The following is a 20,743-nucleotide window of genomic DNA, read 5'->3' as shown; positions in this document are numbered from 1 at the left end:
AAAGAAAAAGGAGCCTTTATGTCTCTTACAGGTTATTTAGGACTCGGGTTCTATGGTTGGTCATGTGATGTTAACATGTTCATGGGATATGTAGTGTTTTTAAACTGTGTTTTGAGTGGCTACTGTAAAAATAAAGCATAGAAAGAGAAGCATAATCTGAGCCTCGGGTCCTGACAGAATTAGGGCAAAAAAGCACCGGCCAGTATTCTGACGGGTTAATCATTAAGACGTTACCAGCACAAGCTTCTAACGAGAAATGACTGGTGGGGCTGATTCAATACCGATCAGGAGGCACCCTAGCGAGCCTGGCCGGACAAACGGAACGGTTTAGGAAAGGCTTAACAACTAAGCGACGAAAATTAAAACATTAACAAAATAAAAGGTGGTTCAGCCCCCACAGAGTTTGCTCTTCAAGTTACGTAGATTTCAAGGAGACATGCAGTGTGATTTCAAAGAGTCCATTTCTGTCTGCAGCTATTTAGTCCTCAAGTTCCACTTCAAAATCTGGTGGGGAGGTGTTATCATCTGGGTCCTGCCCGGCCCCAATACAAAATCTGGGGGTGGAAATTCCGTCCGATACTTCAGGAATCCACTTCTTACACCTATATGAACACATTCACTCCGCACCGCACGAAAGCTGACAGCCGACCCCAGGCTCGCGAACCTACAATACAGTGACTCCGACACTGCCAATACACGCCGGGGAAGGAAGGGAATCCCGTTCACCATAGGCGCGCTACTCCATAGCCCCGCCTCCATTATGACAGCAAGCAGTTCCGGAAGTGGTTAAGTGAAACGGACGTGACATAATACTGGGAAGTGCTGCGAAACAGCCAGCCGGGAGAGAAGAGGGACTGAACTGAACTGGAGGGGAGGTGAGATGACAGTGGAGAAAGGTGGTGGAATAGGATTTTTAGGGAGGAGTATACGGGCTGCTTCTGGAGGAAAATCGGGATTATAGCTTGAGTTCTGTTATGAAGCTGTGTATGAGATTAGATGCAACACCAAGCTCTCACTTAGCGTTATATCCCTCCGCAGAGTATGTATGGCCTTTTAGGTGTAGCGGTAATCGAGCCAGTACATATTGTGGCCGGGAGGGTAGCTTGTCCTGGCCATGAAGAGTGTGACCATACATTGCGGCTTGGGAAACGTTGGGCGGGGGCATATTTACGGATGTGTTCAGAATAACTTGTCTTGTCCATTGGTAAGATGTAGGGGGGCATTGAATCTGTCCAAGGAGGGGAGGTGTAGAGCACATGATGTGCAGGGCGGTGACATGCCGTACCCAATTTTTAGCAGGAGTTTGCTAAGGTCAGCACTGAAATTGTGGGCTCCGGGACTTAATTAGGGAGACTGTATTCACGTTTGCACTGGTTGTGTAGTGTTAAGATGGTTGTATTTATTACATGAAAGAACAACAAATGCTACAGCAATATTATTCATTTTGAGTGACATGTATACATTTATTTACATTTTGGGACTGCTGCTTCAATAAAGAGCAGTGGTGCTGGTGTCATAATAGTCCTCTGCTAGTGCCCGTCACATCTCCACCAATATCTGTTTCACGAAATTGTGCTAGCCCTAGTTCGTTTAATTGTCCTTCAGGTACTAGAATGCCGAAGAGGTCCTGGACACTGAGTTTCTGGACCAGATGTTGATAACAAACAGGCGGAAAGGCACTGAACGGTAGGAATGGCATTTGCGGCAGCCAACGTCGCCGCTGTGGAAGTTCGAGATAGCTGCCTTCTAAAGCAAACTTGATAAGGATGACCCCATCCTTATCAACAGAAGCTCCCAGGACTTCTAGTCTATAGTGCCAGATAATGCAACGTACTGCTGTTGGAATTACAAGTCAAACGTCTATCAAAGTAAATGTTTATAGTATTGAAATGATCTTTAAATGCTAAACTTGTATGTTGCTTTTCCAGGCTATTTTTGACCAATACTTTATTTAATGAGTCCGTTGGCGCAATTTCTTCAGTAACTTGATCTCCCAGTACAAGCGGAAAAAGAAATGCATGTAGGAGAGCTTTAATCTATATTCATGCCAGTGGATGCTTTCCTCTCTTGACCTGAAACGCATTGAATTTCGTGCCGATCAAAGTTTAGGTAACCAATAATACTGGGTACTTTGGGCACATGGGAAACATCCAGGTTGTGCAGAATTCTGGGGCCTCGAGTCGTGCAGCAGAGCCCTCTGGGTAGTTGTGCATGTATTGCTAATGGATGGTTGGCGTTTGGACGACACTCTGTGCGAGGGCTGGAACCAGATCTTGTTGAGTCACTGAAGCTACTCAATGCAAATAAAATGCTATAAAATCGATATGACATGTACCATTGCTGGTGAATTCTCCCTAGGCTTCTGCCCTGTTCCCAGTTTGCTGGAGCTGTCCACCATGGAACAGTGTGCCTGTGTGGAGAGGGAGCTGGAGAAAGTGTTGCACAAGTTCCTGAGTTATGGGCAGCACAGCAACCAGAACTTGGATGAACTCCTCCGATCTGTTGGCGAGCTCCGAGAGCAACTCTCAAGTGCAGGTATCTATTGTTCATCCCCAGTACAGACTGACACACCCCACGTCCCCTCTACACCATGTCCATTTATCAAACAGTACAGTGACTTTGCCGCATCAAAATACTGGACCACTGGAAAACAACCATCAAAACAAAATAACTGGGCCCCAGTTGTCTATGAGATCTGTTCTGAGGAAATCACTGACCCCAGCACATTACCACCTCTGTGGTTTGAGTTCTCTCTTTATTAAGATCGTGTGCCACTTGGTTTTTGTCAGCTATATCCATTTTCTTATTTCTGCTAGCGATCTTTTTTGCCCTGTCTAGTATTCAGCTATCAATTCAACACAACTTATATTGCATTACTGGCTATTTTTTGTCCCTGGCACAAATGACAGCTAAACAATATTTCCAATGGAAACTTTTCACTCGAAATGTATAATTACATTACTGTGCTCTAACCATCAATTTAATGAGAAGAGGACATCGCATGCTGTGATTTGCAGACACATTTTTTTCATTTGAAAAGCTACTTGTAAACATCACGAACACATATTTAGAAACAAATATTGCCAAAAGCTACAAATAAACAGGAACTTGTGAGTGAAAAAGAGGCACAGTAGTACGTATGGCAAAGTGATTTGTATCTAATGTAGGTGGTTACATTTTTTTTTGTAAAAATAAATAGGCAATGATTATAGCCAAACTATTTTACAGTTTGAAACTGTAGTATTCGTAGGTCCTTATATGCTGATGTTTTTACCACAATTGCCAGTTTCCCCAAAGGTAATCTTCAGGACAGAGTGACATGGCTATTTCAGATGTCAAAGAATTGTTGTAAACTATGGTGTACCTTTTTATTTAAAGGATTAAGATACTTATACAAGGTACATATTAAGTGATTCATAAGGATGTCACTGGCTCCAAGCAAAGCAACCTTTGCAGTTTCCACTTCACCTGCAGTCCGACCATATTATACTAAGTTTTTGGCACCCTTCTGAATCACTTAAATACCTACTCAGTTACCCTTTTGAATACCTTATCACCCCGTCAATTGTATACCAACCACAAATGAAGGATTTTCTTAAGGAAAGCTGTTACATGGGCCATATCCTGAAACGTTCCTGCAAATCTTGATTAATTTCTATGCCCATTTGTAGGGACAGCGGTTCATTTCTCATCTTTGCTCAAAGGTTTTTACACAATTAGGCAAAGTCCTTGCACATGTTGGTCCTCAGTGATGGGTACATAATATACATGCGACAAAAATGTATTTGTTCATTTAAAGTTACATATTTACAGTTAGATCCAATATGGTACATCATAATGTAATAGTTACTATAAGTCCATTCTCGTTTACAGTATGGTCACCAACACGTTTTGTGCTCAGCAGTATTCCTATTCCGCTTCCCCAGTGCTTAATACAGAGTGTGCTTCCCAACATTTAAATATATAGGTCTTGGTATTTCTAAAGCATAAACCTAGCTGGCTTGCAGTTTGCAGTGGAGTGCTGTACAGGGAGCAAGTCCCCCTGGAGATACATGGAGAAAGGGACAGAGGGAAGAGGTAAAGCTAGAGGAAGAGGTGAGAAGTCAGACTCTCTGAGGTAGTGTTCTTTGAGGAGGTGAGCCTTCAGTTTCTTTGTGAATTGTTAGAGTTGTGCTGCCTAGATGTCGGACTGGGGACATATGCTGAGAAAATGTGTTTTCTTGTTTTCTCCTGCCCGCAGCGTTTAGCCTCTAATCTGGCAAGGCGAGGTTGGAACTCCTCATCTGGTGTTGACCTCCAGATATTGATACTTTGTTATGTAGCTAAACAGGGATCTTGACGAGAAGGCCTTGTAAGTGATACATCTGATCTTGAAGATATTCTGGGATTGCAGGGGGTGATCCAGTGGTAGATTGTTTAGTAGAATAGTGTTGTGGTCTGAGTTCTTCAGCATCTTGATGAGACATGCTGCTGCTTGGATTGTCTTTCAGGGGAACAAGGGTTGTCTCTACAATGTCATTGAACAAGGTATTACCTCCATCTAGGTGGCGGAGAACTAGGGCTTTGAACTGCCATTTGTCTCATGAGAACAAGTGTTTCACTTTTTTCAGGAGAGTTGGAACCAGGCTATCCTGACCTTTTTGGGGCTATGTTCTTTGAGTGAGGGGTTTGAGTCGATGGAGAATCTGAGAAATTTGGCTTATTCCGCTTGTTGGAGTGTAGTTGGAGGGTGATGGCCGAATCATAGAATGTTTGGTAATGCTGGCAAACTGGATAAAGTCGGCCTTCAAGGGGCTTAGAATAGTGTATTTTGTTGACTCCAGGTTTGAGTATGTTCGAGCCAGGCTTTAAGTGTTGTTGATTGAGAAGATTTTGACTTAGTTGGGTGCCACATAGTGATGGATCTTGATGTTGCTATCTTAAGGATGGTTCCCAGGGGTTCCATATAAAGGCTGAACTTTATGGGTGATGGCACGTAGCCCTGGGGTACTCTGCAGGTGATAGGAAGAGTTGGGATCTGGTAGTTCCTATCTGAACTAGTTGCTAGTGGTTGGCGAGGTAGGATGTGAACCATTGTAGGATTCTGCAAGTAAAGCTAATACAAGTTTTCATGGTATGGATCAGTGCTGGATGGTGAGTGGTGTTGAAAGCTGCAGAGAAGTCAGACAAGACCATGAGACAAAAGTTATTTTTGTCATTGCAGAAGAGGGAGCCATTGACTATTAGGAGTGTTGCTGTCTGAATACTGCAGCATGAACTTAAATTTATAGCCTTGAAATGGGTTATTGTTGCTGATGTGCTCCTGAAGTTGGGAGATAACTGACTTCTCGATTCTTCCCCCCCCCCCCCCCACCCCCAACAACAACAAATGTGAGGTGGATTATGGGACAGAAGTTATCATGGTCGGCTGGATCTAGTTTAGGCTTTCTCCGCAGTTGGAGGTTTTATCCGGTCTTGCGGCTGTCCTGGAAGGTGCCTTGGGCAACAAAGCATTGACATTCCATATTGATATAGCCTTTTTTACTGTACTGCTTGCAACCCTGCCTGATGCACGTAGGTTGTCATTGCTGATAATCTTGAATGGGGTGGTCAATAATGTAATTGTGTCTGATATTCTCACTATTACTACACCAACATTTTTAGTAACTTTGTTATGGTTTTCATTGAACATAAGTAGCACTTATTACAGAAAAGGTTGGAGACCTCTGATCTAGGTTCTGTTGTGTGATGATGGTGGCATGAATTATTGCTGAGTGTGAATTGATGAACATGATTTTAAGGTGGAGAAGTGGATGTTTTCCAGTGGCTGGTAGGCTCTTGATTTTAGTTTTGTGAGGATGATGAGTATGTTTATGGGGTCCTGGTGTCAGAATAGGAATGTTGTGTAGTGGTGTTTGAGAAACATGATGGAGGGTGTTTTACTGTGGTAGCCAGGATTCCGGTCATAGGTGATGTCCATGTGTTAGCCACTTTTAGCTTGGGATGCCCGTGGGCAGGTATTTGAAGGCTATGGAGAGTGGGAAAATGCAACAATGCCATGTGCTGTTGAGATGCGTGATGAGAAATGAAGTCTGCCTGTCTGTGTTCTTCTCTTAAACATTGTTATGGCAAGAAAGCAGTGATGTGCAGCTGAATGCTAGAAAGTTCAGTGTAGTAGCTTCATGTTGAGATGAATGCTTGGAAATCCCGAGAAGCCTTCTTGCTCAGATGGATACTGGGAAAATCATGGAACAGTCTGCAATGTCTCAGATTAATTGTTGTCCATTCTTATGGACAGTATGGCAGCCCAGCTTTGATGGTACTAAGGCTTCCATCTCATTTGATCCATGATACGTACACATTTTTTTGGTATAAAGTTTGATAGTCAAAAAGTTGTATAAAAATAAAGAGTGGCATGAATCATTCTTAATCTAAAATTATAAGGTTTTCCAGTTTCAGCCCTTCTTTGCTAACCCTTTGTCTGAATGCCCTATCACAGGCACAGTTTGACTGAGTGTGATGCCCCTTTGATGGTGTGTAGCCGAGGACCCTATAATTATATTATAATTGATTCCTTCTCATCCTTATTTTTTAGAAAACGTTTGGATTATCAAATTTTCTATCAGAAAGATTTTTACTTAATGTTTTGGATCAGCGGAGAAGAAAGCATTGTTAACTGATGAGGTTGGGTTGTCATACTATCGATAAGAATGGATTTTTACTAATCCGTTAATTCAGAAGAGAAATTGCGAACTGTTTATTAATTTTGAGGTGCGTGCTTTTATTAGGCCCTGAGGAAGCAGAATTCTGCTTACTGTATTAGACATGTAGATTGGCATACTAACAATAAGAATGAGCGTCTATTAACTGTATTAGATAATGCTTTTATGCCACTTTGGTACTAACTGTAAAGATGTCGCTTTGAGTGTTGCAAAGTCCGTGGGTACAGTTTCTTCTATTTTACTTTTTGAAAAAACAACAACTTGGTAGACAGATAATATTTATATGGCATGCAGAGCAATTGCATGTTCCTCTAACAAGGGAGGTTGATTTAATTCCCAGTTTCACTGTAAAGAAACCACAATTACTATTCCTGCACAAAGCCACATTCTAGCGCCTTAAATGCTATAGAAGGGGAATCACTGTTTTTAGACTCTCCAGTCAAAATGTCTTTCTCATTGCACTTTTTTCCTCTTTATTGTAAACCATAAATAGATAATGGGTTGCATTTTTTTTGCAAAATGATGTTATGCAGCTGATTTGATGACTTCACATCTGTTATCTCCAGCTAGTAGGGTGGTCGCAATTGATTCCTTCAGGTAACCATGACATTCATTCTCTTGCCCGAGGGTCAGCACTGGATACAGTTATGTAAATCTTCAACAATGCCCCAGCCACAGGCGTTGTAGTCACACAGAGTTTAATTGAGGCATTTGTGATCTAGCCCAGCCTAATGAAGTATGTTTGCTGTATTCCTTTGCTTCAGAACTTATTCTGGACATATTGCTGTTACCTTTTATTTGTTTAATTTGCATGTCTTTTACACACTGCAGAGCTAAATTATTCCTAGACAAAGAGGTATCTTTTATATTGAGTAATCAGTTGCTGACTGGCAGCATTTTATTCACAGTTGAATTTACATTTCTGTGTAAATTAGCTCTGCAGGGAACTCCTCTGTCGCCCACACTTTCACTGGTGATGTCCCAGTGCTGCCGCAAGATTAAGGACACAGTGCAAAAATTGGCATCTGATCACAAAGACATCCACAGCAGTGTTTCGCGAGTGGGGAAAGCTATTGATAGAGTAAGTACATCTTAGTAGGTGCTATGATGCTGGTCCATGACCACTGCCTGGAAGGGTCTGCTGTATGCAGGGGTTTTGGCACAGTGTGGGACATTGTATGAACTACATGGAGTCAAGAAGAATATTTTGTGCAAACGTTCCAGTGGGTTCTGGGTGGGAGAGACCGTTGGTGTGATTGTAGTAATTGTAAATACAGAGAACCTCGTGTGTGGGCTAGAGAAGCCAAGTATACTTCCCAGAAAGTTGAGAGGGGGCATCTTTTCCCGCAGCAGGGCAAGGCTTCAGCATGGCGTAGAAAGCAATCTATTGTCTGGTGGAGGATGGCAGTGGGGAAGAACTATTTACATTACTCACAGTTGTGGGTTGGTGTGGATGTAGAGGCATGGAGAGTACCTCAAATGCATACAGTATTGTGTATGTTGCATGGTGTGTGTGCGCCATCAGTGCTCCTCTTTTGACTGTCAGTGGACCCTGATCTCTCTTGGCTTTAATTTTACAGAACTTTGATGCAGAAATCTGTGCCGTTGTATCAAATAGTGTCTGGGAAGGCCGTGACAAACAACAGCTTCTGCAGATGGCAATTGTGGAACATTTATACCAGCAAGGCCTACTGAATGTAGCAGAGGAGCTGTGCCAGGTAATCCAGTGGCTAGGGGTTGCTGAGTGTGCCAGGTGATACAGCAGATCAAGCTTGCCGAGTGTGACCAAGTAACTGTAGCAGTTAATGTGTCAGTTTGAATCTTAGTGGCATGGTACAGGGTATGTGTAATAGTATCTATTACTCCGAGATTGTTTGCTTTGTAGAAGTTATGCCATCTAATTTGGCAATAAGAACTTGCTGACTGGGGCAACGTTGTGATGAGTGATGTTAGCCAATCTGTAGGAAAGCTTTGCCTTATAATGTGGTTTCTGCCACTTTCTATGAGTAACGGAGTAGTCTCCTAGGCTGTCTTATTATTATTATTATTTTTTTTTTTAATGGCTACATACAGCCATAGCATGCTTCAGAGCACTTTCTGCATGTACTATAGGAAGGGTAGAATCTTTCAACCTTTAGAAGGTCTGGCAGTAGCTTTCTACTGCACCTAGTTGTTGCTCCGTGGCTCACCACATCTGAGCACTTTAAGGAAAGTTTTGGCAACAATCTGTTTTCATTGCCAAACCTAGAGCTGTTTAGCTTGAGAACCTTTTTGGTATTTTTGCCTTGTGCTAATGCATTGTGGACCATAGCAGAATTTGTGGTTCCACTTTCCTGCACTAGTAGACAGGGACGTGTATTCAGAGGCAGGTGATCATTGATTACAGTGGCTGGCCTCTGCGTCTCTTTCTGTGGCTGCTGAACACTGGTGTTTTGGAAATATATGGCAGTACGTTTTCGGGCCCTCTGACTTGGTAGTTTGTTCCCTCACAAAATTTGACTGCGGGTAATATTTTGGCAACAGCATTGCCCCTAAGATTATTTACTAACTTTACTTGGATCAGACCAAAAGATGGCTGTGCCAGGGTGTACCCTGTGGGTGGTAATTTACAGTATTAAGAGTATGTTCTTGGTCCATTCAGCCATGCTTCTTTTGAAGTGAGGCTGCTGGCTTTGTAGTATGGTGGGTTTACACTCACTGGTGGAATTGCACGGCACTGACAGAAGTGTTGTAGTGGTGGGGTTGTTGGAATAGGTTAGGAATAATTTTATTTTCTTCTTGTTCTTTAAGGAGTCGGCGCTCAGTGTGGACCTCGGCTTCAAGCAGCCGTTCCTTGAACTGAACCGCATCTTAGAAGCTCTCCAGCAACACGACTTACGGCCAGCACTGGAGTAAGAATACCCCATACTGTCCAGCACTTTCTGTCAAACAGATTTTGTTTAACTAAGTATCCTAGGTCTTTCTAGCTTTACTACAGGGGGACATGGCCTGTGGGTTGGCACTTTACTAGTGTAACTACTAATATGAAACCTTCCTAGCACTTATTGTTTCTAGATAATTGCAAACATGCTTACATCTCTAAACTGTTGGCAGGATTCCTGTAGTACTCTTTTGCATAATCGGAATATTCTGTAAATGTCATTTGCAGTGAGTATAAATAGAAAGGGCTATCCTCTTTTGCACTTTCCCTAAAATATAGTTGGGATTTCAGGCTGTTTCACAAAGGCATTGAAGAGAACTTGAAAGAACACTACCGTAGTACTACTTCTTGTACCCTTAAATGCTTTTGTGAATTGCCCTCTAAGAATTTGCCCCTAAGCATCTATATGGCAGCCATCTGATTCAAGGATATGGCCTCCTTTTTATGGTCAGCCTTGATCGCTCAGCTGTCTCCAGACAATTGTGTAAGAATCTCCAAGGAGGGACTTTGGCTCTGCCCACATGTTGAGAGCCAGGAGTGCATGTTCTGATTGGGCACAAATAGTGTGCTTCCATAAATCAAGCGCTTGCCCTCCACACAGCTGTGATCATTTTGTTTACTTATCCAGCTGCCTGAGGTTGAACTTCCAGGGGCACACATGCTTCTAAAGAGTTTCAGATCAGTGCTTCCCAAACGTTTTAGAACCACACCCACTTTTTAGTTTAACAAACCTTCGCTATCCCCTTTTCTTTAGTGGCCATGAGGCAGGGATTTTTTTTTGTAATGTAACTAAGCATTGTGTGCTAGTACATTGTCATTGACAGCACATTTTTCCACTGTAATAGTGGCTAAATTTGCACAGACATACGATTTTACTGATAAAACCATATTGCACACAAGTGGTGATATGTGAAAAAAGACTTTCAATGAATATTTATTACTTTGCATCACCAAGTAAAGTATCTTGATTTGTTCTGATTCTATTCAAATCTTTGTTTCCATCACACTTCAGAACTACAAACAAATGAGCTCCATTTTTCCTTTCTTAACTGTTAAGTGTGTATATTTCATTTACAGGTGTTTCCATTTTATATTGTGTTACTAAAAAATGACGTCCTGCAGCCTTTCCTTTCTCACACTGTATCTGTACCCCAGCAAGATTGTCACAAAATTCACTGGACTTTTCTTTCTCTGACTACAAAGTGAGATGAGTTTGTAAACACCAGTCCCCCGTGAGCTTCTCTTCTGGGCCCTCAAAGTCGTTAGTTACTGGGCAAGGGCAGTCATTTTAGTGGCTGGGATTGTGTTTTTTTAAAAAAAATTAAATCTCTACTGCACTGTGGAGTTCAGGTCCTGTTTCACTCGTTGAATAGCCAAGTTATTTCTCTTCTGCATTTAACTCTGTAGGGTTAGTAAGAGTGGGAAGTTACGGGCCCATGAAGTGGTAGGCAGTTCAGAACTTGGATAAGTCTGCAATTGTTAAGCCAGTTTCTCTTTGTGAGGAGGTATTTTATTAACAGCTAGGTAAGCATGGCCGGCATACACAAAAACCAAGATCTTAATACCTTCTTCGGCCAAGATGTGACTCGAAAAGCAGTAAGAGTGCTTAATCGTGGAGGTTCTACAAAGAAATGACATTGGGTTATATGGTTTTATGGGGTGGGGGAGGTTTGGGTCGCATCTGCAGCCTTTTTTAACTTCTGGAGACTTATGATCTGTTACTACAGCCAGTCAATTAGGCAGAGACCACAGGCAGATTTTTACAATGTATCAAGTTGGCTTAGTGATGTCCGCTCTCTTCCCTAGTGTTTGGGTAGCTTTGGGTGCTGAATAATTGCGTGGGTCTGACCCATGTAGCTGAACATAAAGTGATCAAGAGTAAACAATAAAAGCACTTCTACAAATTGGGTACCACTCGACTCATTTACAATGCAGCCATCCTTTCTGATCTCCTTATCTCTTGCTTTACTTTCGTCTCCCCGACTCCCCTGTGGGGCTGCTGAAGCTCACACTGTTTTGTGTTTGCAGGTGGGCTGTGTCACACAGACAACACTTGTTAGAATTGAACAGCTCCCTGGAGTTTAAACTTCACCGCCTACACTTTATCAGCCTCCTCGGAGGTGGTGCTCAGAAGCAGCTGGAAGCACTCACCTATGCTCGACACTTCCAGCCTTTCGCCAGGCTGCACCAGCGAGGTGAGTACTCCGGCGTGGGGGCGGGGCTAATGGATATCACCCTAAAAGACTCTGTGGCTCTTGGGAGGGTTTGTGTTTAGGATGAATGTAGCCACCTTTCTGACTATGCAATGATCTTAACTACCTTGTGCAAGTTGCAGTTTCCCACTAATTTTGTGCTTGTTTGGGTAGTATTTGGGTTACTTTTGATAAAGGGCATAATCAGTGTAGACGTGTGTTTTAAGGACATAGGTTTCAGTAATAAATTGTGAATTTCCCTGGGTATGCTGTATATTGCGAGCAGTGGGCAGTATTCTTAGTGTGTTCTATGGGCAACACGTATATTGATTTTATTTGTGGATTACCATTAAGATTATGAGATATGTTGGAAGTTAGCACTAGGTAATGAGACCATATCTAAGTTTGTAAGTAATAAATTCTTAGGGTTACTCGGGGTGATGGTTCTAGAGGTGGTTGCTTGGCTATCATTGCAATGATGTGTAGTCCAGAGAGAGTTGGTGGGATGTAGTTAATAATTACATCTGTGTTGGTGAGTCACCGTGCTAGAAGCATGCAACTTAGGCGTCTTGGTGGGGCAGACTATTTTAATTGTTTGTAATGGCTGGTGTTTTGATGGATCGCTGTTGGAAAAGGCATGTAACCCGGTTAGGTCACGTTTCTTTGCAATCCCCAGATATCCAGGTGATGATGGGTAGCCTGGTATACCTGCGGAATGGAATTGAGAAGTCTCCATATTCACATCTTTTGGACTCTGAGCGGTGGGCTGAAATCAGTGAGCAGTTCACACGTGACGCCTGTGCACTACTGGGACTTTCCGTGGAGTCTCCCCTTAGTGTCAGGTATGGACAGAGCTGCAACTTACAGACTACTTTTTGTCTATCCTTTCACTCTTCCTCCATTGTGATTACTTCACCTTCCAGCTCTGTACTCTTTCTCCCCATCTTTGTTCTTGTTCTGTCGCTGACTACTCTTTTTAAACCATGATTTATCTCCCTATCAGTTTTGTCTTTGGTTTCTTCTATCCCCACTGTACCTTCATTTGTCCTTTCTTCATTCCACATGACCAGCAGACTTCTTTGTGGCCCTGCTCTCTCCCATCTTGACTTTGGCTCATTACACCCCCTCTAACTCATAGCCCAGCTCTGTCCCATGACGACCACTCTTTGATCAGCTCACACTCTCATACTTCAGCATTGAACTTTCTCCCTCTTAGCTGTGCCTGCACTCTCTACCTCTTTCGCTGACTGGCTACTCGGTGCCATGTCCTTGCTTTTTTTCTGGTCACACTTTTGTAACCGACACTGATCACACACTGCACTGCTTTCACCCTCTGCTTACCTCAGCATCCACTTCTGTCCTCTGTCTGCGATCAGTTCTATCCTACTCCTCTTTGACCATGCTCTCCTTCTTGTAAGACCTGGCTCCTCGTAGCTCTTCGCCGTAGTCTCCGCTCTGCCCTTTTCTCATGCCACCAGTCTCCTTCCACTGTATTTTTAACCCCCAGATTCTCATCATGTCCTGCTTTTTCCGTTTTTACCTCGCAATGCCGACCTTAAGTTCCTTCCTTGTCTGTACGGGGTGGCCTCACCTTTTCTTCTTTGTAGTTTTGCTGCAGGGTCGGTGGCACTGCCGGTGCTTATGAACATCAAGGCAGTTATTGAGCAGAGGCAGTGCTCTGGAGTCTGGAGTCACAAGGACGAGCTGCCGGTGCGTTTTGCGTTGGCCTCTGCTTGTGATCTTTGTTGTATGCTTGTAACTGTTCCCTTTGTTGTTCTCTCGCCGTCCTAATACTATCTGTATCTTTTCCTTTCGGCAGATCGAGGTCGACCTTGGGAAGAAGTGTGGCTACCACTCAGTGTTCGCCTGTCCGATCCTGCGGCAGCAAACATCCGATGCCAACCCTCCTACGAAGCTCATGTGTGGCCACGTAATCTCCCGCGATGCCCTGAACAAGCTCATTAGCGGGGGCAAGTAAGTGTTTGTGGTCGCCCCCTCCTTCCTCACCGGTTTTTGTCTTTGTGCTCTCTGGTGCCTTCTTCATTCCCCACACCACTGCTTTCTCTACCCCCTTCTCTTCCCTCTGGTCTCTTGCCCCTTCCCTTTGCTCTCCCCAATCTGCTCACCTTTCTGCCTCCACATCTCTTATCTCTGCTCGCTCTAATCATGGGCTCCTGGAAGAATGTGGCAGCAGAGAACCAAATTATCCGGCAGTGTCAACTAAAAAATACGGCAAGGTCAACTATGTAGCACTGCATTCAATTAAAAAAACCGCTCTGCAGGACAGCGTAGTACATTTTATACTCAATATGTATTTATCTCAGTAGGAGGGACGTTCAATTAGATTCATGGTAATTGTAATTTTAAAGTCCGAGCCTCGATAAAATAACACCACACCGGTTCTGGGAACTTTGTCTATAATGTAAGGATGATTGGGGTCCTAGCAAATAAAGAACAAAATCATGAAAAAAGTAATAATTCTATTCCCACTGATTAAATTACATTTAAGTAATACCCTAGCTTATCGGATGGGGATGATTACACTACTTGAGCAACTTTTTGCCCTCTTTAAATGGCTTATAACCGCAATTGATAGACGAATGTGAATTCTTAAGTTATTACAGTTTGGCAGCACGAATCTTATCTGGCTGTGTATTATTCTGCCATCTAGTGGCTGGGTCCAGAATTGTCTTTGTAGCCCTTTTAGGCCTTGCTTGAGCTGGCGCATGCAAGATATTTTGTTAACTTAAATGGGGCATAGTTCATGGGCATTGCTTACCATTCTTTATCTTGTCGCACTTATCTGCTGGCTTTTGTTTGGTCAGCTTCTGTGACTTCACTTTGTCTTCGTGTTTTTCTCAGTGATTCATTTCTTGGTGAGTGTCCTTGTGCTTTGTAAATCGGACAACCTTTCTTTTTTTCTTGTTTTTTTGATGTTTTTCCCTTTAGTGTTCCATTCTGCCCCCCTCCGCCCTTTGGTGCAGCATAATAACAACGTTTTTAAAACGATGGCCACAATTTTTTTTATACGTTTGTTTTGGCGACACGTTACTTTTGCTACGCTAATAAATTTAAAGCAACATAACAACTTGAGTACCTGTCGGGGACAACTTTGCAGCATGCAAATTACTTTAAACTGTTGTAAAATTTATTGCATGTTTTGGCTGTGATTAAAATATTGTATGTCAAAAATACTGCAATGTTTTAAATTGGTCTAAGTTTGTATGATTACTGGTCAGAGAGAATGCTGCAGCCTGCAGATTACTTTATATTGTAAAGTGATGTTCGATGGTATGTGAGGCTGTAGATACACATGCTCTGCATACTCCTGCCATCTAGTATTTGGTCCATAGTGTTTCAAGTTGTTTTTCTTCAGAGAAGCATTTCCTAGTAACAGGATCGAGTGACTCCTTGTTCTCCACGATACTGCGCATGGGCATCGACTCCTTTGTTAGATTATTTTCTCTCCCCCGTCTGATTCGGGTGTGTGTCTTCGCTCCGTCTTCTGACTTGCTTCAGTTCATAATCTTCTTTCCATCTTCTCTTTTATTGATGGTATTGTTCCTTTATCGCTTATTTCCATCTTCGCGTTCGTCTCCACTCGTTGGTCTGAGCACCCAACGCGTGCTTCCTGTGGTGGCCTCGTCCATTTCAGGCCTACCTTACTAAGCGGCACTGACCATTATGCTGAGCTCTTGGAACGGATGCTATTTCGTTATGTCCTCATGCCATTCAAAATTTCTCCACACTGATGAACATCTGTTGTTTACTTGTGCCTTTCCCCCGATCACCAAGAAGCTACCTGCGACGCCTGCAAATGCTTTCGGTCGAAGAAGATCCTTCAGGACCGAAGAGCTTGTCGGTTGGAGATGGCGCACAAGACTCAGTACGACAACCCGGCCATCTTTGGGAAGGACCACGCCCAGGAGGAGCTGGAACAAGAGGAGGCCTTTAGGATCCAGGACTCCAACGTACAGTTGGATTTCGAAAGCCACAAGGTGACATAGGCCCAACCCGTGAGTACTGTCGCCCTTCCTGCCCACGCTAAGACTATTAAGCCCCTTGCAGGGGTCGCCGGACTGCCGCTGCCACCAGGCCATTGCCAGATCCGAAAAACAGTGTCCGCTGCCTTGCCCTTAGACACTGCTCCAAAAATAGCCAGGAACAAAACCACATCTTCCGCTTCGACCTCTGGCAACTCAGTCCGAGTCATCGTTGCCATCTCGGTCCGAACTTTGGCTCAGACTCCATCGGACCAGCTACCACCTCTGCTTCGGTGCTGACCAAATCACACCGACCGGAAACTTGGATGCTGAAAACCAAAGAGCCGAGACCATCAGAGCAGAAACACTCTAGCCAGTCTTCAGCTATGCCTTCACCTTTGGAATCCATTTTGGACACTATCAATGTCGCCTCCATATCCAAGAGGGCACAGGGCGCATTATTGCTTCTATCCCTGTACTCTTCAAGAGGAAACTGTCCTTCCAAGAGACTTTGGACACTTCTCCACCTCCAACCAAGGTTACCAAGGACAAGGCTACCAGCGCACCTCACAAGACTTCTTCACCACCTCCTCCTCCTGATCCACCCACTCCATCTCCTTCACCCCCTGCTTCTCCTCCACCTCCCTCCCCTCCTCTCTCTCTCCCTCCCTCCCCTCTCCTCCTCTTTCACCTGCCTCGCCTACTACAGGAAACTTTACACTTCAGGGATCCCCTGTATAAACTGGGGAAGATTTGGGTGGGACACAGCAGGACCCAGACCCATGAGCTAGATATGACCCCGACTCCATATTGAGCAATGACCCAGATTTGTGCCCCACCCCTGTATAGTACATCCTACTGGTAGGTAGTGGCAGCTACCTTCCAGAATGTAGAGCTGCTCAGGGACCCCATCAAACAGGTTATCCCGTTTGATACCCTTACATATACCTATAGGGATATCTAGTTTCTCCCTATGATCCCTGGCATGCTTTGCCACGCAGACAAAAGTTTTGAAAGAGCCTCTCCTCTCTAGGGTTATCACCCCTATAGTAGATAAGAAATATAGACCTGCTCCCTCAGATCCACTTTACATTAGATCACAGGTTACTCCAGACGCAATAGTAGCCACCACTGCATGAAAAGTTGCCAATAACCACACCACAGGGGACTCTCCTCCTTTTGATGTGGGAGACTGCAAAAGTCTTGAGAGGTCCCCATTTCTAGTGGCCTTTCCGTCGTTGGCCGATACAAAGATGACGGCTCCCAGCAAGGGGAGGATGATAACCAGTCATACCTAACACCAATTTTGTGCCAAAACCCAACTCCTAAAGCACATCATCTCAGTAGCAATACCACAGCACAGCAAGTCAGCTCTTACAAGACCGAGCTAAGGATAGAGGAGCAGGGCATCCAAACAAGTGACTTACAGTCAAGCCCCTCCTTAAACTTGATGCTGATAGGGGTCAGAATTGAAGGTTTTCTCAACAAATGGAAAACCATCATGTTTGACAAAGTGATTCTAAATGTCACCCACGATAGCTATGGTATAGAACTGTTAAGATCCCCACCAAAAATGAGGCCAACAGCAAGGTATTGCAACAAGGAGGAAAGGCTGCAGCCACAGCAGGACATCAAGGACCTCTTAAACATGCAATAGAAAGGGTTCCGAAAGATAAGGAAAACCAAGGGGGTCTTCTCTGTTTATTTCCTAGTACCAAAACCAGACAGCACCTTCAGATCCATTCAGGACCTGTGTGCCTAAAACAAATTAATAAAGAGGCAAAGGCTCAAGATGGTAACTCCACACCTGCAGAAGGGAGGTTTATATGGCAACTCTAAATCTCAGCGACACCTGCCTGCATATGCAGATTAACAACAGACACAAGATGTTCCTGAGGTTTGTCTTAGGCAAGGTACTTTACCAGTTCAGATTTCTAGGTTTTTGGGATAAAATCTCCACCAAGGGTAGTGCCTCGCTTTAGTTGTGGCACACTTGAGAAGACTGAGGTTATGTATCTTCTTACTTAGATGACGGCCTAGTAAAGGCAAGTTTGTTCACACAGTGCCTGAAGAGACTAACCACTGTCATTCAAACACACCAAAGATTGCAGTTTGCCCTAAACAGAGGAATCATCACCAGTGCTGCCAGAAAGAGAAAAGACATTCTTAGAGGCAAGATTAAACCTAACGGAGGCAAAAGCATTCTGAATCTCCAAAGGAGCCCTAGCGCTGACAGAGCAAGTTCACCTTTACCAGAAGAGATAGGGGGAAACAAGTTTGCATGATGGCATTGGCACTACCTGAATGCTTACAGTGTCAGTGGTCACAGGCAACTGGGAGTTGGGAGGAGGTTGTGGTTGACACAAAAAAAGTATAGAGAGAGCTGGTTGAGCACAGGAAGTGCCACAGTGTGCAGGCCTTTCTAACTCCCAACCCCCTCAGTGACCATCACAACAAACACATTCTGCACAGGGGAAGAATGATCAACAGGGGCCTACAGAGCCAGCAAGAGGCTGTAAAACATATAAACGTACTAGAATTGAAGGAAACCTTCTTGGCACTAACAGCCTTCCAGAGACACACCCATGTCAGTGGAAGAACAGTCCAAATTCAAGTAGGTAACACAACCATTCTGTTGTATCTCAACAAACAAGAAGGAACAAGGTTGCATGCACTATCCCGGTTGGTGCAGGACATACGGAGATGGGCCATCCAGAGAAGAATAAAGTTAGTAGCTGCCCACCTACTACAAGTCCAAAACATGGCAGTAGACTGATTAGGCTGGCCATCTCTTCACAAGTGGGAACTGAAACAGCAACATACAAGATTTTTTTTTTCTTTTCTTACATACAAGGAAAAGCACAAGAAAACACAAACGGCCAGATGTATCAAAGGTTTTTACCCATTCTATGTCTATGGAAAAATGTGTTCATACATATGGCCCAAAATATTTTGTTGTCCAGGGACCCTCACCAACTGTTGCGGGGATGCTGGGTCTGTAAACAGGTCTGGGAGATTTGCATATTAATTTCCTTCCAATTTCAGTTATACCACTTGTATTAAACAGATGCAAAAAAGTGCCCATGGCCTTAATCCTCATTGCCTCTCACTGGGCCAGACAGTCATGGTTCTCGGATCTGGTGGAGATGGCACAAGTCAGGGTGATGAGACTTCCACTTCATCTAGACTTGCTAACAATGCAAAGGAGCCAAGTACACCACCCTGAGCTAACATACCTCAGGCTGGCAGGATGGTTCCTGAGGCCTTAGTCTCTAGCCACTTAGGTCTCCTGTTAAAACCAACAAGGTCCTTAACCTAGAAGAGGTAGCACAAGGTCAAGTGTTGCAAGTTCATACATTTGTTTAACAGACAAAAACTCCAAGATAGTTGGGCACAACACATAATGGTGGCCAAGTTCCTCACCCACCTGTTAGATGAGGGTTCAACATATACCTCTCTTTTTATGACACTCATTTTAGTGGGATTTGTTGGGGGGTGGAATTTAAGAAGCATTTTACAAAATATACATCAGATGTAGATCTTAAGTATAAATTATCAACGTGAATAGAAAAAGAGGATATAAAGAATAAATAGAACATTTGTTCGAGTCATATCATTTTGTCATTTATATTTCCAGACATGGTAAGTGCGGGGCTCAAAGAGCATACCCCTCTCTTGAGGGTCACCTCTTTACCATAGTAGCCTACACCTGTAGGAGTTATTTATAGTGACGATCAAGAGAGTGCTAGAAGGGGTAAAGAGGATAGGCCCCCCAAGGTAAGTGTCCAGACCACTGTGAAACTTGAATCTAGTGTTAACACAACTCATGAAGTCCCCATTGAAGCTGAAATAAAGCAGACCTGAAATGCTTGAAAGTTAAACCAGCCTTCCTGATTGCCGCCACATCTCTGTGGATAGTTAGTAAGTTACAAGCATACTCAACACAAAAACCCTACTTAACAAATACACAAGAACAGAGTGAAAGTGAGGGCAGGCCCAAAATTTCTTCCAAAAGTCAACTCACATTTCCTTGTGAATCATTACAACCACCAGCTTTTTTCCTAGCGCTAAAAATAAAGGCAGTCTTCTACTACTTAGAAGAAACGAGACAAATCGGGAAAGTAAACCAGTTCTTCAGTCCTACCCACCAGAAAACAAAGGCTCACCAGACAGCAAAGGAACCATTGCACAATGGATAGTTCAAATAACCTAGGCATGCTACAAAACATGTAGCACTCTGAGAAAAGCCAAGAGCACACTAAACAATGAAAAAACACAATGAGTGTTCCCCACAACAGTATTTGTATGGCAGCCACATGATCTTCCCTACAGAGTTTCACAAAACACTGTTGTGTGGGTAACCAAGATAACCCAGCAAACCAAGAGATGCAGGTTGGGCAAAAAGTGCTAAAGCAACAAAAAGTACTAAAGCACCAGTTCGCATCCACAAACTCCTTTCAACCCAGCCTCCCAAGAGGGGAGACTACTGCGTCATAGTCAATGCAGTGCATGTGAATCCAGAACATATTCATGCTGCAAAACGAAGTGTTTACTTACGGATAGGAGTATTTTTGCAGTTTGAAGAATTTTCTGGATTCACTTGAGACCCTCCCACATCCCCGGAAATGAGGAGGCTGAAGAACACAAAGGTCTAATCAAAATATAGAATAATGGGAAGGCAGCAACAAAGATAAGAGCAACCAAAAGGGGGAAAAAAATAATCTGAAGATAGTACCCATGTACAGGGCCTTTCGGGGTGGGCGTCTTGTATCGCAGAGAAATGGACAGGACACCAGATTGTACACAAGCCCTTTTTTTTTTTTTTTTTTTTTTTTTTTAATAGGACTGCAGAGACAATTTTTAACCTATCCACTAGATGGAGGAATTGTGTGACAGCATGTGAATCCAGAAACTTATTTAAGCTGCACAAGTACTCTTACTGTTTAA

At 43.5% G+C, this 20,743-nt stretch overlaps 1 protein-coding gene across 1 annotated transcript in view; it reads left to right on the top strand.

Moving 5' to 3' along the window:
• The first annotated feature begins 766 nt into the window (after nucleotides 1–766).
• Nucleotides 767–20,743, top strand: part of RMND5B (required for meiotic nuclear division 5 homolog B) — a 35,824-nt gene continuing 15,847 nt past the window's right edge. The window contains exons 1-9 of the mRNA XM_069244468.1: nucleotides 767–875; nucleotides 2,359–2,535; nucleotides 7,637–7,782; nucleotides 8,282–8,419; nucleotides 9,492–9,592; nucleotides 11,650–11,816; nucleotides 12,490–12,655; nucleotides 13,421–13,523; nucleotides 13,633–13,787. Of these exons, the coding sequence (XP_069100569.1) occupies nucleotides 2,397–2,535; nucleotides 7,637–7,782; nucleotides 8,282–8,419; nucleotides 9,492–9,592; nucleotides 11,650–11,816; nucleotides 12,490–12,655; nucleotides 13,421–13,523; nucleotides 13,633–13,787 (1,115 nt within the window). The 5' untranslated portion in view covers nucleotides 767–875; nucleotides 2,359–2,396. The remainder of the gene's footprint in view (nucleotides 876–2,358; nucleotides 2,536–7,636; nucleotides 7,783–8,281; nucleotides 8,420–9,491; nucleotides 9,593–11,649; nucleotides 11,817–12,489; nucleotides 12,656–13,420; nucleotides 13,524–13,632; nucleotides 13,788–20,743) is intronic.

The sequence above is a fragment of the Pleurodeles waltl genome, chromosome 7, assembly GCF_031143425.1.
Source record: "Pleurodeles waltl isolate 20211129_DDA chromosome 7, aPleWal1.hap1.20221129, whole genome shotgun sequence".
In the NCBI taxonomy this organism is placed as follows: Eukaryota; Metazoa; Chordata; class Amphibia; order Caudata; family Salamandridae; genus Pleurodeles; species Pleurodeles waltl.
This window is presented reverse-complemented; position numbering and strand designations above follow the sequence as displayed.